Source organism: Artemia sp. Qi Xiang Cuo, chromosome 15, assembly GCF_049724085.1.
Source record: "Artemia sp. Qi Xiang Cuo chromosome 15, ASM4972408v1, whole genome shotgun sequence".
Classification (NCBI taxonomy): domain Eukaryota; kingdom Metazoa; phylum Arthropoda; class Branchiopoda; order Anostraca; family Artemiidae; genus Artemia; species Artemia sp. Qi Xiang Cuo.
Genome location: NC_142808.1, coordinates 31,255,728 through 31,272,873, shown reverse-complemented (window position 1 = coordinate 31,272,873; position 17,146 = coordinate 31,255,728). Strand labels below are relative to the sequence as shown.

Genomic DNA, 17,146 nt, shown 5'->3' with positions numbered 1-17,146 from the left:
TCATTGATGCATTTATAGATCCTCGAGAAAAACAATATTTTTTATTTTTTATTCCATTTTGAAAAAAGAAGTTTTTTTCTTTATTTTTCATATATATTTTGGGTATATCTTTATGGATTATTTGCTAGATGTCAGATCTGAAATGATAAATTTCAAGATTATCTAATGGTTTGGCTGATATCTGAAGTGACAATGCGCACTAAAAGATCAATTGCTGAACAGATTAGGTTGACACCTGACAGTGTGATACTCATCTTGCATTATGTGTCGCATATAAAGATTGCTTGATTCTTCTGCCTCTAGTGTATCATATCGTCTGCCTTCTTGAGCATCAGGGGTGAATAGTATTTCTCAGAGTTGGGAGGCTTTGCTCATTTGTTCTCTTAATGTGAAAAGCCTCTGAAAGCTTTATGTATTTGAATGGATAGTTTTTGCAGCTAAGAACTTATTGATTTCGTCCGCTCTGATGTTCTAATTGGTACTAGGCAGCGTCCTTCTAAGATAAGTTATGTTAGTCTCTGGGACCATAGTGTCCCTTGTCGATTGATTTCTAGTGCGGATCCTGTCGAAAAATGACAATAACAGTCTCTATCGGGATTAATCTGCTCAATTGCACATAAGTTCTCAACTATTGTAAATAAGCCAGTGGTAAGAATTAAAGAGTTGTCATTCATCTATTCCTTTGTCTTTAATGGGATTCGACTTATTGGAGCTTTTGCACCAGCTTTACAATTTATGACTGAATTATTTGTATGTGTTCAAGGAATCTTCTAGATCTTGTACTGCTGAAAGCTTTGTATTTTAGACTAGCGCTACCCAGACTTCTTGACTTCTACATGCTGGAAGTTTGCTAGGATGTGGTTCTTTCTCTTAAAAAGTGTCTTGTCTTTCCCAAAAGTTTTAAGTAGTAAAATCTAAATTCGATTCTTGCAGCCATATTTTGAAGTCTCTGAATCTTATATGCTTATCAGAGTATAAAATCAAAAATCCTGATATTTGGAAATTGACATTATTTTTATTAAATCACTCCCGTGAGAGAAGACCAATGTTTGAGAGTACTTATCCTGAGAGGGAGAATGTTCTGAGAAAATTGATTACTCCAGTATTTTATTGTAATAACAAGAGAAATTTATTTATAATGACGTAAAACAATAAAAAATGAAAAAAAGTGGAGCTCAATGCCCAATGCCCTTTCTTTAATTTTTTTCAACATTTAAGAACGGAAAATAATGGGTTATCGCCACTAGCATTTGAAACAATGTATTCAGCTTCGCCAGTATTTGAAATGGTTTTTGTAATAGGATTTTACGCTTTGTAACTGATATTGTAACAGATATACATTTTTGTGCAAAATTTTACGCTGGTTAGACTAATTAAATATAAAAATTGCTTTACGAATATTGCTGCGAGACCGTATGGTTCAAAATTTTTTGAGGAGTCTATTGTATACAATGGTCAGCTGAATCTAATTTAAATATCCACTAAAATGGATGTGCCGACTTGGGTGTATTTTAATTTTGAACAGTTTTTATTCATGTTAATACGAATCTTCTAACAATCAAGAATGTGACTGTCCCCTGCTTTGAATACAGTTTAATTTTTATAGTTTTTATTTACATTTGTACGAATCTATTGAGCGAAATAAGGACTATGAAAATCAATCGTAGCTTCAAATTAGATCTCAAAACTAGAGACCCTTCCCCAAATCCTGGATTTTACATTGTTGATTATACTATTGACCTATAATGTCTTTTCCCGAAAATCGGGAGTATAGTGAGCTTCAGGCCTCAGTAATATAGTTGCTGAAAAGCTAGGTCATGCTAAGAGAGCTATTGACAATTGTAAAGCTCCAAAAATGGTCTTTTAATTTTTTGTTCTCAGACCAAAATAGTTAATTTTTGAGAATAAAAGGAAATGTTATTTTCTTAAACCATTTTTGTGTATTTTTCTTTCTAGGATTGAATCTGCATCAAAATTCATTTAGACTTTTGAGAGTTTTAAAGTCCAATTGTCTGCATGATATTTTAAGGTCATGTTAATAGATGTTTAGCTAATCTCTCCCCCACCCTCGTCTTCCTTATAAGCCATTTTTTTTTCTTTGGTATATGTGTATGTATAGTAAAGACTCGCCATGGAAAAGTGGGGTAGCATAAAAGCAATGCTTTTCGACAGTTTTCATGGCCTAGGGAAATTCATTTGCAGATTTTAAAATTTGTTGGCAGATTTGGCAGCTTTTGGAATTCTGTCGAATTCAGCTGCTGGCAGCTTTGGAACTTTTTCCACACCTACTATAAACCGACGCTACAGAAATTTGCTGCTTCCAAAATCCGCCTTTGAAGATTGAACCTATCCTAAAATTAAATAATCTGCATAGCGTTGCAGAATTGAAATGTGGTCAGGCGACATAAGCAAAATATATATTTAAATACCCCATTACTGGAAAATGAGCACGATAAGACGTTGCGATTGCCAGATGGCTCAGTTGAGTAAAACTTTGAAGCATGCTTTATTTGTTTTTGTTTTTCTTCACTTTTTGTCGTAGCAGTATCTATTTTGGGTATTAGTCTGAATGTTTAAAACATCAATTGGTAGGTTTATACTAAATTCTATTAGGAGTAGGTTTAGTCTAGACACTTCACCATATCCAATTTGTGTTAAATGGCAGTTTTAATAAGAATACGGAGTTTAGTGATTTTTTATCTTTGTAGATTGGAACTGTGATGGTACTTTATTAGCAACTGGAAGCTATGATGGATATGCCAGAATTTGGAAAGCCAATGGAGAGCTTGTTAGCCAGCTCCAAAAACACAAAGGGCCAATTTTCGCCTTGAAGTGGAATAAGCGAGGAAATTATATTCTCAGTGCTGGAGTTGACAAAACTACAATTATTTGGGATGCCGCATCAGGTATTTACTATTTGTCATAAGATTCTCAGTTACAAATTATAATAAAAAAAAGGAAAGAAATACCCATGGTATTCACCGAATATCTGTAGCCCCTTTTATCATTCTCTTAGGCCTAAACTCTATCCCAGGCGGCAGTACCTGTTCCCAATCTACATTCGATAGTCCCGCGGCATGGAAGATATGAACAGTGTTTCGGTCCCGCTTTTGTAAAACTCTGTGATTCCGAAGCCCGAGCTTAACTATGTCGTGTTGTTTTGTAATTGGTTCTAGTTCAACTGCATTTTATTACAAAAAAAAACACATGACAACTAAAATTCTAATGGCTGACCCCCCCCCCCCCCCCAAAATGTAATAAATAATTAAGGAAAAAAGAGAAAATAAAGTAAAAAATAAACTAAAAGAAGAAATAAATTACACAACCATAATATGAACTATTATCAATCTCTCGTTTACCATTCTACAATAGCAACAATACAAGAAATAATAAAAATCATTTTATAATAATAAATTTATAAGAACTATGAACCTTTCCTCAATAAATATTTATCTAGTTTATTTTAAACAACCCAAGGTTATCAGACGCGTGAATGCTCTCTGGAATAAGGTTTCATAATTGAGGCCTTAAATAATTTCCATAAATGTTAGAATTCAATATTTAATCAACTTTATAGATTTTTGGCAAACTTGGCGTGTTGCCAAACTCTTAAGAGTTTTTTTTAAGGATTTGAATTTGAATAAGTCATGAACGATTATTCTAAGGATTGTAATTGCCTCTGTTTTCTGACAAACTGTGTTGCAAATAAAGAATAAAAATTGCATGATTAGAAGGGAAAAGGAACAAGCAATTATAAATGTGTACGGATCGTTTACAACACAAAAAGAGGATATTGAAATAAAATGCAATTTCGCCAAAAACTCCATATTCAAATACAAGCTGATGAAATACACGAACCTTTTGACAAGATGGTATAGCACACTTTATGTCAAACAGAACTTACTTATGTAATAACACACTTATTGTTTGAAATCATTTCAAAACAAAATTCTATACACGTGTAAAAGGGGTACCCCCCGCTCTTTATGCTGAATTTTGACTTTATATATCAAATCTTTTGCAATATATATATTTTGTATATTCAGAATCAGTATGAATGATATATTTGTTGCTGCATTCGTCGTAATCGAAGCTTTTTAGAATTTCAGTTTCTATTGACAAGGGTCGCTCTTTTTTTTGTAGTTGGTTACTAAGAGCTGTTGAGTATTTAAAAGAAGGGTGGGGATTCGAATATCAAAATTCTTGACGTGATGCCCCCGGGAAACAAGAAGTAATGAACACTGTATATAAATATGAAATAAGAAATATTACCATTTCAACTCGTTTACAACAAAATGTCACAGTATCATTTGCCTTCCCCCACCCCAAGAAACTTCTTATCGATGGTCATGATGCCCTACCTCCTTTTTTCCTTCTCAATGTCTGTAGGCATCTGATTATGCTGCATAGAAAAGTTTGCCACCCTGGGAGGGGCGCTATAACCCCCCAGCACTGTTAGAAAGGCCTTAGCCAAAAACATTCCCAGAAATCAAGAGGGGTTATATATCAATTTCTACCCCCACCCCAAAAAAAGTTTTTTTTAATTTGTCTGAAAGCTGAATGAGAGTTAAGAATTTTGGCAATTAAAGTTATCTCTTTGAGGCATCTGACCCCTCCCTCTGCCTACACAATGACCTACCGCCCCTCCTCCATAAAGGCGGAGGTCCTCTTATACATCACTGTTTCTAATTTTATGAAACATCAAGCGATCCGATTTTGTCAAATGAAGCTTTAAAATAAATATCAGAAAGATTATTCTACAACAAGAAGGGAACTATCACCACACTCTATCCGTATTCAGGCTGAAACTAAATTAAGGGAAAAGAGAGATTAATTCCTACCCCTCCCTTCCTTCTAATCTCTTTCTATGTTTAACTGTTGGCTTATGAAGACTTAGTCAATTTGGGTATTGAGATACTCTTTGAGGCATCTCCCCCCCCCCCGCGCTTACAGAGTCCTTACATTCTCCTTCATAATAGCTGATACGTAATTATACATCGCCTAACATGATTTTATGAAAAATGGTCTGAATTAGCTTAGTTAATTGAAGCATTAAAATAAATGCCAAAATTAACTATTTGTCTTGTATGGACTACGTGACTTGTCAGGAACGCATGCGCCACCATCCGGCATTAGTTCCTCTAAAACTGGAAAGAATAAAATATAGTTTTTGATGTTTTATATCGATTGGCTATCTCAGAATTTTCAATCGATAGCAAATAGGTCCTTTTTGGGGCAAAATCGAAGTTTATTGCCACAAAATGACAAAAAATACCACTTTCTCGTGGCACAGTCTTTTTGGCTAGTGAGAAAGAGCACCAGAACTTTCTATTTCCGTTCAAATGAGCCCTCTTGTGATCATCCAGGGCTACTGGTTCAATACCATCACCCTTCTAAAAAAACATGAACAGATATTCGGGATCTTTCTTTGGGGAAATAAAAATGCAAAATTCCACATTTTTGTAGATAGGGACATGAAACATCTACAATAAGGTTCTCTGATATGCTAAATTTGATGATAGGGTTTCTTTCCAGATATTTTAACTTTTTGGTACAAATATTTTTTCAGACGCAGCTTTTGACGGATAGCCTAACTTTAACTTAATGAACCTTATAATTTGGAATCAGGGTAGGAATTTGATTTCTTTTTGTGTAATAATTATTATCTAAATTACTTTTTCAGAGTTTTGGTTACTATTTATTCGATGGAACTCACAGTTCGTTACAAAGGACTGTTTAATATGTAAGAGCAGCTTACCCAGATTGGAGAGAAGTTAGATGCCACGGTAATTCTGGGGGTTTTTGGTTTCCCCTTTGTGACAAAACTTCACTTCTATGCTGCGTTTCCATTTAGTCGCAACTTTGATTACTGTCCAGATAACTGTGAAGAGGCCTCTTCAGAATGTTGAATAGGATAACACCGATGCCTTAACAATCTTCGCTAAAATGCGATCTTACCCAGGAGACTTTCGCTACTTAGCTTCTTGGCTGCTTGAATAATTTCAGTGTGTTATGCTACAACTTTATTCAGCCTATCCTCTCTAGTACTTTTCTTTACTGCTTTGTCGGCAGCTTTCTTTGTTTTTGAGTATCAGCTGCTCAGGACTTTGTCTTTAGAGACGGTGCAATTTCGTTTTATTCCTTCCATAAAGAGCCTGCCATCAGGGAATGTCCATGAGTGTTTGTGTGGAAGTTGTGGGGATCATGAGTGTTTGTGGGGAAGGAACTGAAGAGCGGTGAAACTGACAAAATATGTTTCTTGGTTTTTAGGCATGAAGGAGGAGCAGTTGATAGTGGTCTATTTGGTTTCTCGCGTGGCCATCAGGGGATGTCCATGAGTGTTTGTGTATGTCACGATGCGGAAACAGAGTTCATTCTGCGATGTGGTCACTTTAAAAAGTGAAGTCGACCAACATATCTCCAATTCAGTTTCTTTGGCCTAGTCGAGTGATTTTCAAGATTATACTACGATAATAAAATATAGCTTAATGAGTAAATCACATACAGGGTTTGTCCAGAAAGTAATAGGACTAATTCTCTTTCACCACAACGTTACTTCGGAGCGTGCGCGCTCCGACTGGATTTGGTAGAGGGCTTTCCTAGCTAGCAAACGAGCTGCTGGTCATTTGTCTCCGAGCACCTGGAGAGTCAGGAAAGGCATTTTTGCGTGACGTGTTTTCTGTGAGTGGTGCAAGCCGAAAATGCAGCGTTCGTTGGAGCAGAGATACGCGATTAAATTCTGTGTGAAACTCGGTAAATCTGCGACAGAGACGTTTGATATGATCAAGCAGGCTTACCCAGATATTGCTACAGCAAGAAGTGGTGTTTCGGTGGCACCAGGCCCTTTTAGAGGGCCAGGAAGAGGTAGCCGATGAAAACCGTGCTGGGAGACCTTCGACAAAAACCGACATTGTTACTCGTATGCGCAAAGTTTTGAACTCAGACCGTCCTCTAAGCATTTGTTTAATTGCCCAAATGTTAGAATTACCAAAATATGTCGTTCATATTCTGACGGCACATTTGAACATAGGAAAGGTGTGCGCGAAGAAGGTCCCAAAAGTCCTCACTAACGACCAGAAACTGCGGTGAGTCGAACTGTGCCAAGAAAATTTGAACATGTGTAAAAATGACCCATAATTTTTGAATAACTTAATCACAGGTGACGAGTGTTGGATCTTTGAGTATGACCCCAAAACAAAGAGGTAATCTTCCGACTGGCACACGTTGGCGTCTCCTCGCCCAAAAAAGGCAAGAATGAGCAAATCCAAAATGAAAACGATGCTCATTGGTCTTTTTTGACATCAAAGGCATCTTCCACCATGAATTTGTTCCTCCTGGAGAAACCGCCAACTCCAAGTTTTATGTGGAAGTGCTCAAGAGACTCAAAACGAAGGGCCAATCGGGTCCGACAAGATATCGTAGCCGACAACGCCCCGGCTCACACCGCCTTTCTCGTGACCAGCTACCTGACCAGGGCTGGCATCCCAACGCTTCCGCAGCCACCCCACAGCCCAAATATGGCCCTCCGGACTTTTTTTGTTTCCTCGCCTGAAAAGGCCGATGAAAGGCAAGTATTTCGAGATGACAGAGGGGATCCAAGAAGCATGAAACGTTGCTCTCAATGCTATTCCGGAGAATGCATACCGTGACGCCTTCAATTCTTGGAAATCACGCTGGCAGCGCTGCATTGACGCAGAAGTAGCTATTTTGAAAGTTTTTAAAGAATCGTAACAATTGGCTCAATACATGTTTTTAATTCCACTCAGTCCTATTACTTTCCGGACAAATCCTGTAGGTTTTTTTTTCATTCACACAAATAGATATAAATTGAAGATAGAACATAATAAACGCCTAAAAAAATTCTTGTACAAACAACTGCTTCTCCTTCATGCCCAAAACCCAAGAAATATATTTTTTCAGTTATACCGCTCTTCAGTTCCTTCCCCTTTTACACTCTGTACATTTTCCAAAACAAAATCTATGCCGGTGTACAGGGTTTGTCCTGAAAGTAATAGGACTGAGTGGAATTAAAAATATTTATTGAGCCAATCGTTACAATTCTTTAAAAACTTTCAAAATAGGCTACTTCTGCGTCAATGTAGCGCTGCCAGCGTAATTTCCAAGAATTGAAGGCATCGTTTTTATTTTAGATTTGCTCATTCTTGCCAGTTTTGGGCGAGGAGACGCCAACGTGTGCCAGTCGGAAGATTGCCTCTTTGTCTCGGAGTCATACTCAAAGATCCAACACTCCTCACCTGTGATTAAGTTATTCAAAAATTGGGGTCATTTTTACACATGTTCAAATTTTCTTGGCACACTTCCACTCGCCGCTATTTCTGGTCGTCAGTGAGCACTTTTGGGACCATCTTCGCGCACACCTTTCCTATGTTCAAATGTACCGTCAAAAATATGAGCGACAAATTTGGGTAAATTTAACATTTAGGCAATTAAACGAATGCTTAGTCGACGGTCTGAGTTCAAAACTTTGCGCATATGAGTCACATTGTCGGTTTTTGTCGAAGGTCTTCTAGCACGGTCTTCATCGGCGACCTCTTCCTGGCCCTCTAAAAGGGCCTGGTGCCACCGAAACACCACTTCTTGCTAAAGCAATATCAGGGCAAGCCTGCTTGATCATATCAAACGTCTCTGTCGCAAATTTATTGAGTTTTACACAGAATTTAATCGCGTATCTCTGTTTCAGCGAACGCCGCATTTTCGACTTGCACCACTTACAGAAAACACGTCACGCAAAAATGCCTGTCCTGACTCTCCAGGTTCTCGGAGATAAATGACCAGCAGCTCGTTTGCTAGCTAGGAAAGCCCTCTACCGAATCCAGTCGGAGCGCGCACGCTCCGAAGTAACGTTGTGGTGAAAGAAAATTAGTCCTATTACTTTCCGGACAAACCCTGTATATATTAACGATTTTTGGGACAAGACAGGAATGTTTACATACCTTGTGGACTGAATAAAATAGGAGAAAACACACTGGGCCAAACGATTGAACTCGTTTGGAGGAAGTCGACTGGCGTTAAACCTAGGCTTTACACCTGGAGAAACAGAGAGTCCGCTGGTCAGAAATGTTGTGGCGCAATATCTTGGCGTTCTTTTTACGGACTCAAAATTTCACATGCAAAATCAGGTAAAATATAATAACTGATGAAAGAAAGGAGAGTTTATTTGGCGTAGCTAAAATACGTCACAAATATAAACCAACGGAATTATTGCACACTTTTAAAGTAGGACGTGTAAGACAATAATCCCTCTTTTTCTCCTTACTATAATCAATTTTAACAGTTGTTATCAATCAATCGGTGAATCATTTCACTTCTATCAGAAATTTTTTTTAATGAACATTACCAACTTTTATTTCTCCTCAGAAGTTTAGCTTATAAGTTTGGGGGGGGGGGGGTCGACAATATAATGGTATATACATAAATAAAATAAAGAATGTACTAAAAAAAGGAATGTATATTAGAATACAGTAAAATACACACTAAATAAATAAATGATAATAATAATAAAAAAACAGGAATAAAACATGTCCGTTGAATTTCCACAGCCGATTGTCGATCTGCTCGAATATGTTTCAAGTTGTATGTTTCATTTTTCACTTTTTCTCAAGAGCAGGTTAATCTAAAAAAGTTGTTATGACAGATTTAGTTTCGTATAAAAAGAAATTAGAAAAAAAATAATTGATTGCAGGATAAAATAATTAAGAAATCATTTTAATAAAATTAATATTTTAGTTTTATTTCAGGCCAGTGTAACCAACAGTTTCCGTTTCATTCGGCTCCTGCCCTAGATGTTGATTGGCAAACAAATACCAGTTTTGCATCCTGTAGTACCGACCAATGTATCCACGTCTGCGAACTGGGAGTTGATAAGCCAATCAAATCTTTCCAGGTAACAAAAAGAAAGAACGTTAATTCAGAGATTATATTGATTAGCTACCTACCGATGGGTCCTCCCCAGGATATGACGATTTTTACTATTATCCTACAGTTGGAAAGATTTGCTTATTTTTAATATTTTTGCTAGATTTTCGCTCATTTAAATCAATTTTCTACGAGAATTTACTTATATTAAGTTATCGTAGGGGCCAGTACAAGGACATGATATAATTTCATGATCGAGCGCTTGAATCTACTGAGTAATCTTGTGTTCAATAAGTTTTATATTTATTTTTTTTTATAGCAAAAAGCGTACTTTAACCTCATCACATTCCCGCTTTTCCAAAAGTCCACGTCATATCTCCTTTCTTTTATGTATGTTTTTGGAGTCGTATAGCCTGTGAACATTCTCTTGTTTCCAAAATTATTTTACAAACATTTATACATTTTCAACTTGATTAGCATAGCTTATTTTTCAGTGCAAAGGAAAAATTGCTCACGGAAAAACTCAAACAGACACACTTGGATGTTTCTTCCGGTGTAACAACTTTAGAAAAGAAATTCTCAATTACCGGACGAGGACCTCAATCCTCAGCTGAAACCATGCCATTCATGGCCTATAAAAAAATTCCACTGTTTTAAACTACATTCCAAAATTGAGTGATAAACCAGGGAGAATGAAAAAAAAAACATAATCTCAATGCCACATTTAAGGTTCTAAACAAAATACAGAGCTTTCTTAACCTCGGAAAGAATAAAACTAGCCGCATTTGGGTAGTGGTGTGAGCAAATTCCAATTTTCTTGTCGTTGTATCTATATTGGGATGGTATACCAAGAACTTAAAACCTTTGGTTCCACTTTGTTTCAACAAGTTCATGACAACTCTCATTTTTTCATTTTATTCTATAACAATTCTGTTACCCCCCCCCCCCCATAAAGGTCTCATGTAAAAAACAACCCCATGGTTGCTTTTTAGTTTGCATTGTCTTTACTTTCTTTATTTAAAATGTTTGTTTCTACATGTCCTTGGAAGCATTTGTTAGGAAGTCTCTATATCTATTCTTTGAAAAAGGGTTTATTGCATTAAAAGAATCGCAGGGGATTAAAACAAGAGCCATACTATCAGCAGCTACTTTACGTGGTTATAATGGAATTTTTTTTATGTAGCTTTACATACAGAAGTATAATGCAAAATACATTAAAGGGCGGTCCAAGAGCTATTAGAAACATTTATCGTGGATTTAGGAGATTTGGAGTCAGGAGTAACATGCCTCTTCGAATGAGGGAAGATGACCAATTCGTATTGACCTCTTTAAATACTTAGTGCTTTTTACTGTTTTTTTTTTTAAGAAATAAAAAAAAATCTTTTCAGGGCCACACCAATGAAGTGAATGCAATAAAATGGGATCCTCAAGGTCAGCTGTTAGCATCTTGTTCCGACGATATGACTTTGAAAATTTGGTCAATGAAACAAGACACCTGTGTACATGATCTTCAGGTAATTTTTCGCCTCGGCGCTTTAATTCGTTCATATTCTTTTTTCTTATAAATGACTCACTTCATTTACAGGGTTTCCTCTAGTGCGCAAGACGTAAGTTACCACACGGTAACTTACCACTGGGTGACTTACCCGGTAATGGTAAGTTTCATAAGTTGTAAGTTTAAGTAAATATTCCCGTCCAATCTTCTAATCTAGCATTGCGATGGTGACACAGCAGCAACTAGTATCCAAACGTAAATGTTTCCCATCATCCCACTAGATTCTCAATTATTTCTGAATGAAGTGTTGTTATAAGATTTCCACAAAATCAAATTGAATCTTTTCTTTGGAATTTTGGTTTTCAAATGGATACTTATGTAATGTTAGTTAGGTTAGAAAACGTAAGAAAAAAGGGTTTTGTATAGGCTATTTAATTTGAAACTGTAAATATTCTAAGCACTTAACACAAATAAAATTGGTGACAAGTTTTCTTAAGATGTAACTACGTGATGGGCTTTTATTTTAGCGCACAGATTCAAGCAAAATGAAAAAAGGCAACGTGTTTCTGCTACATATTTGAAGCTAAGTCAAGGTTTTAAGTTGTCGATTTTGAAGGATCTAAGGACCTACATGATTGTCAACGCAAAAATATTCGAAGTATTTGTACAATTTGCACGGCAAAAATTTTCGTGATTGCCTCTAATTTAGCATAGATTTTTTATCATGAGTTCTGACTTTAGTCGGATTTGCCATGGGATATAAATTAAACTGTTTCCCATCCTTTCAGACATTTTCATCTGTAGCCTAAGAAATGCCACGAAAGCAAGATCCTGTCAACAAAGAGTGGCTATATAAAGATATCATTGTTAATGGTAATTGTGTTACCAGAGCTTTCTGCAAGCATTGCGGTTGTTCATTAGTCAAAAATACCTGTCGCTAAAAGCATCATCTTGCGCTTTGTGAAAAAGCATTAGTTGACAACCGTGAATATTATAATGTACAGAAATCATCCATCCATAAGAAATTCGCTGCTGCGCATGAAGAAGGAGTCGCGTGAAAGAGGCAATGGTGTAGAATCTGAGGATATTGGCACTGATTCCAACAGTTCTGACGAAGGTGGCTCTAATCCAATTCCAGTACTTTCAAACGCTTTGGCTGGAACATCATCGCTTCCCAGTACTTATGGGTCTTCAGTTCCGACTTCCCTTGTTCGTTCAATTTCCCTCCCTCTTCCTTATGTAACCAAAGTGGTGCAGCAACCGAAACTCGCGTGTATCCAAAAAGTGACCATAGAACAACAGGAAGCAAGCGACAAAGCTTGGGCTCGTGTATTTTAAGCATGCAATATATCATTTGCTGTGGTCAAAAATGAATATTTTGCTGAGACGATAAGAGCTACAAATCCAGCTACGAAGGAAATTTCCGATCACAAAGTGCGGATCAAGTATTTGGATGTATGCTTTGCTGAAAGCACGCTTGACATTAAACTGGAAATTAAGAACTGCAAAAGAGCCAAAACTTTTTGTTCCGATGGATGGACAAATATTAGACGGAAACCCATTGTTAACTATGTCCTTGTCACTGACAAAGCTCTTCCTTGAATCAGTAGAAACTGGCGACAAGCAGCAAACTGCGCAGTTTGAAGCTGATGAACTGGAACGAGTTGCTAAAGTTTGGTGCCCTGTTATGACTGGAGACAGGAATGTAATGAAAGGGATTGACACCATTTGCCTTGATAATCCTAGCGTAAATGAACTAGCTACCTCGCTATTGAAGTATAAATATCCCCATCTTCAAGTAATTGGAGGCAACCCTCACATTTTGAGTCTACTTTACCGAGATGTTAGGAAAAGCTTAGACCAGTGTGTCAATAATATCTTTAAGGTCATCACCTTTGTCAGGTCTCATCACATGGCTTATTTTGTCCTTAACAAAAAGCAGATTTCATTTCTTGGCAAAACTATCAGCCCAGAACTACCTATCAAATCTCGCTGGGGATCTATCTACTGATCTATGCACTTCATGAAAAAGTCGTGGGAACCTTTAGGGTAAATGTCAATCGATAGAAGGTGTGATATAAATGAGGGTATTCAGGATATCAGAAAAGTGTTTTTCGATGATGTGAAACTGGATCAATTAACAGCTTGTCTGAAATTCCTGAAGCCAATTTCACTTGGATGCCACTTGCTTGAAGGAGTGGAAGCTCTTGCTTTGTGTGTCATCCTATTCTTTAATTTGCTACATCGGCATTTCCAGGACACTGTACCGTTTTTGCCAGTCTCAAAAGGCCGAGGAAAGGAAAATCCACAAGTACCTAGAAAATAGGAGGATATTTGCATATGATCCCGCCCTGGCTGAACTACTCTATTTGATCCGCTTTTTAGTGTAAACGCACTGACACAGGATAAGTTTACGGATGCAGTAAGTCGAATCACTGAGCTTGCTAAATTTTCCTACCGATTTTGGAAGAATGGTCATTCATTTAACGAAACATCTGAAGCTGACTTTGTCTGGGTCTTGAACACTGAAGTCTGTAGCTACATCTCTAAAAGTTGCTTATTTTCCAAATCATTGTACTTTGAGACTGCAAAAGTTGTCGAATCGGTAGCTTGTTGGTGGGCTGTTTTTTTTTTTTTTTTTTTTTTTTTTTTTTTTTTTTTTTTTTTGCGAACTTGGTGCTTACAAGAGTGGATGTAAAAATCTCAGCAATTTGTGTTAATGTAGCTTCCTCCACCATAGTCTGTTCCGATTATGGACTAGTACAGACCCACCGTAGAAACCACATCAAGCATGAATCAGCGAACAATATTTTAATGGCTCGTCAGTCACTCAATAGCAAAAAAATGAGCATCGCCGTGCAGCTTCAAAAATGCCTAGAAATCGACTTGAAAGGCTTGAGGGATGTTCATGCTGCCATCATGTCTTTCTATCAATAGTTCCCTGCCACGTGATAGTGGAGATGGTCTGGTGGAAGAAGGTCTGTCAGACATAGCGTTTGAAGATGCACCAGATGAGGAGGAGCAGCAGCAGCTCTAGCTTCTCTCTTATAAAGAGTTATCTGAAGCCTAAAGCACAATTCACCTACCTGTATGCTTTTTAATTGATACAAAACATGGCTGAATCCAAAAAGGAATGTTGCCAATACAGTGTTGATTATTGAAAATTTGGTTTTCTACCATAAAAAGCAGACAAGCGGTTGCCCATGTGCCTTTTATGCAACAAAGTTTTAGCTTTGAAGCTCGAAGATCATGTAAGGAGGTGTCATCCTGATAAAATAGATAAAGATTTGGAATATTTTGAAAAATTGAAGGAAAAATACGAAAAGAGACCCACTGTGCACAGTATGTTTGCTTCAACGTCTGAAAGAAGGGATGATGGCTTGTGAGCACCTTACAACAGAGCCGTTCTTTTGCATTAAGATCTTACATTTAAGATCTCACATCTTTCTGCAAATATTTCCGTTCTTTTAACTCATCTCTATTCTAAGATCTGACAGCTCGAAGATGTTAAGAGACAGTGGGAAAGGTACCATTTTTCTGTCGCTCACAGCGTCGACGAGATACCTTTGATGCTCAGACTGCCTCGATTAGCAAACTAATAACTGGGAACGACTGTTGAAAGACGTTAGCAAATGAGCATCATAAGATGTGAGATGTCTGTGCTCAGACACCATTGCCAAGTGTCATTTTCCAAAAGGTGTAATATCTTAGCACAAAGATGAGTAAAAGAACGGCCCTAATATCTCATTACTTATAGCGAAATCTGGAAAACCGCACACCATTGGAGAACAGCATGGAAAAATCGATCCCATTCACAAACGTTATTTCGGTGGCAACAATTGGGGCTCCTGCCGTTGGTAGCCAGACTCTTATTTAAGAAAAGACTTCCAATAGTGATGGAGGAGTTAAGTAAAGACAGGGACAGCAAGTAAGAGATAGCCGAAGAGACAAACATGAAACATTAAAGCAATGATTGTTGATTGTCTTGGTTGCTACCACTGCCGTAATTTATTCAAAATCGTAGGTGGGGGGGGGGGGGTAAAGTTGGAGCCAATTTTCCCAAATCAAGTAAAAATAGCAGAGAAAATAAAAATGGTTCAGCCATCTTAGAAAAATTATACCAGAGGCAACTGCAATTCACTGTGTCATACACCGACAGCATCTAATAGCAAAAAATTTGAGTGAGATTGCACTAATAATTTCAATTTGTGATTAGTACGGTTAACAAAATAAGAAGCAATGCATTGAATACGCGTTTATTTGCACAGTTGTGCGATAAAAAAGATAAAGAATTTCAACGATTGCTCTTATATACTGAAGTATGCTGGTTATCGAAGGGTGCATGTTTAACAAGATTTTACTCTGTTTTTGAATTAGTATTAGAGTTTCTGGAAAGTGAAGATCCAGATTTAAGAGAAAACCTGATCAATTCGAAAGCAAACATCGGGTATTTGACAGATTTGTTAACAAAATTTGTTTTTAAACTTGTCATAGGCAGAATGCCTTGATGAGGATATTCAGACATGAGTTCAACATTTAATTGGCCTGCAGGATGATTTCAAAATCAGATTTGAAGATATTCTGAAAATGGAAATACCACCTTGGATCATAAATCCATTTGATGAAACGGAATTGGGCAATATTATATAACAAGAGGAGCTACTTGAGCTTAGCACTGAAGGTGGAGCTGAGGAGCTAATGAGGAGCTGAAGGTGAAATTTTAAAAGAGGATACGGTATCAAACATTTTGGTAGCAGGCAGAAATACCCGAAAAATATCCTGGACTGTGGGTAATTGCGAGAAAGCTTGTCGAAAAGAGTTTTAGTGTTGTTACAAACTTTTTAACGGAAAAACGAAGCAGATTGAATATCACAGAACGGGTAGATCTGCGGTTATTCCTAACCAAATTGAACCCTAATATTGATAATTTGCTGTCAGTTCATCAAGTACATCCTTCCCATTAGCATATGACTATTTTGTGATTGTTATTATAGACATGTAGAACCTATTTTACGTTTTTAATTAAAAATGTAATGATTAAATTTTTGAATAAATACAAGAAAGTATACTTTTTTTCTCATTCCGATTATTTTTAAATAGAATTAAGTAAAAATAATTAAGTTGAACGGACACAATTTTTTTATTGGTCAGTCTTACATTTTGACAAACACTCACTGCACAATCAGTTTATTAATCAACCAATCAATTCTCACTTTTTTCTCGAAAACTATTAATTCGTGGTTGGAAATCAGCCACAAATCCAATTTCTATTGGTAGATCTAATTTTCACATTTTTGTCGGGTTTGGGAAATATGGTAGAAATGTAGCTGAAGGGGGTCCACCGAAACCAGTAAAATTTTTAAGGTGGTCTATGAGAAAAAAAGTTTGGGAACCTCTGGTCTAGATTATATGAAAAAAAAGTGTTTCTTGAATTTTAAATGCATTTTAAAATATGGAGAAACATTTTTTTTTATTCTGAAAATAAAAATAATGCTCCGATGGTTGATTATAATTTTTTTGAAAAGTGTTGGGTTCTGTGTAAGCCTAACCTCCAACAGGATACTGGTGTAAAAAAATCTAAATATTGACATATTCTACAAACAGGGAAATGCCATCAGTTTGTTTATATGTACTAGTTATATAGGTTGATGCAGATCTGATCCTAGAGCTGGTGGCGCCCGGGAAAAATAATTACAACGCCCCCTCCCTACTCAAATATAAGCAAAAAAAAAGTCGAATCGAAGTGAAAATTTTTATCAAAGTGGTAAACCTCCG

The 17,146-nt window shown here is 36.9% G+C and overlaps 1 protein-coding gene across 1 annotated transcript in view; it reads left to right on the top strand.

Annotated features, from left to right (window-relative positions):
* ebi (transducin beta like ebi) overlaps positions 1 to 17,146 on the top strand; it is a 43,532-nt gene that overhangs the window by 18,676 nt on the left and 7,710 nt on the right. Inside the window, exons 4-6 of the mRNA XM_089101712.1 lie at positions 2,709 to 2,906; positions 9,759 to 9,904; positions 11,265 to 11,390. Coding sequence (XP_088957838.1) covers positions 2,709 to 2,906; positions 9,759 to 9,904; positions 11,265 to 11,390 — 470 coding nt within the window. The remainder of the gene's footprint in view (positions 1 to 2,708; positions 2,907 to 9,758; positions 9,905 to 11,264; positions 11,391 to 17,146) is intronic.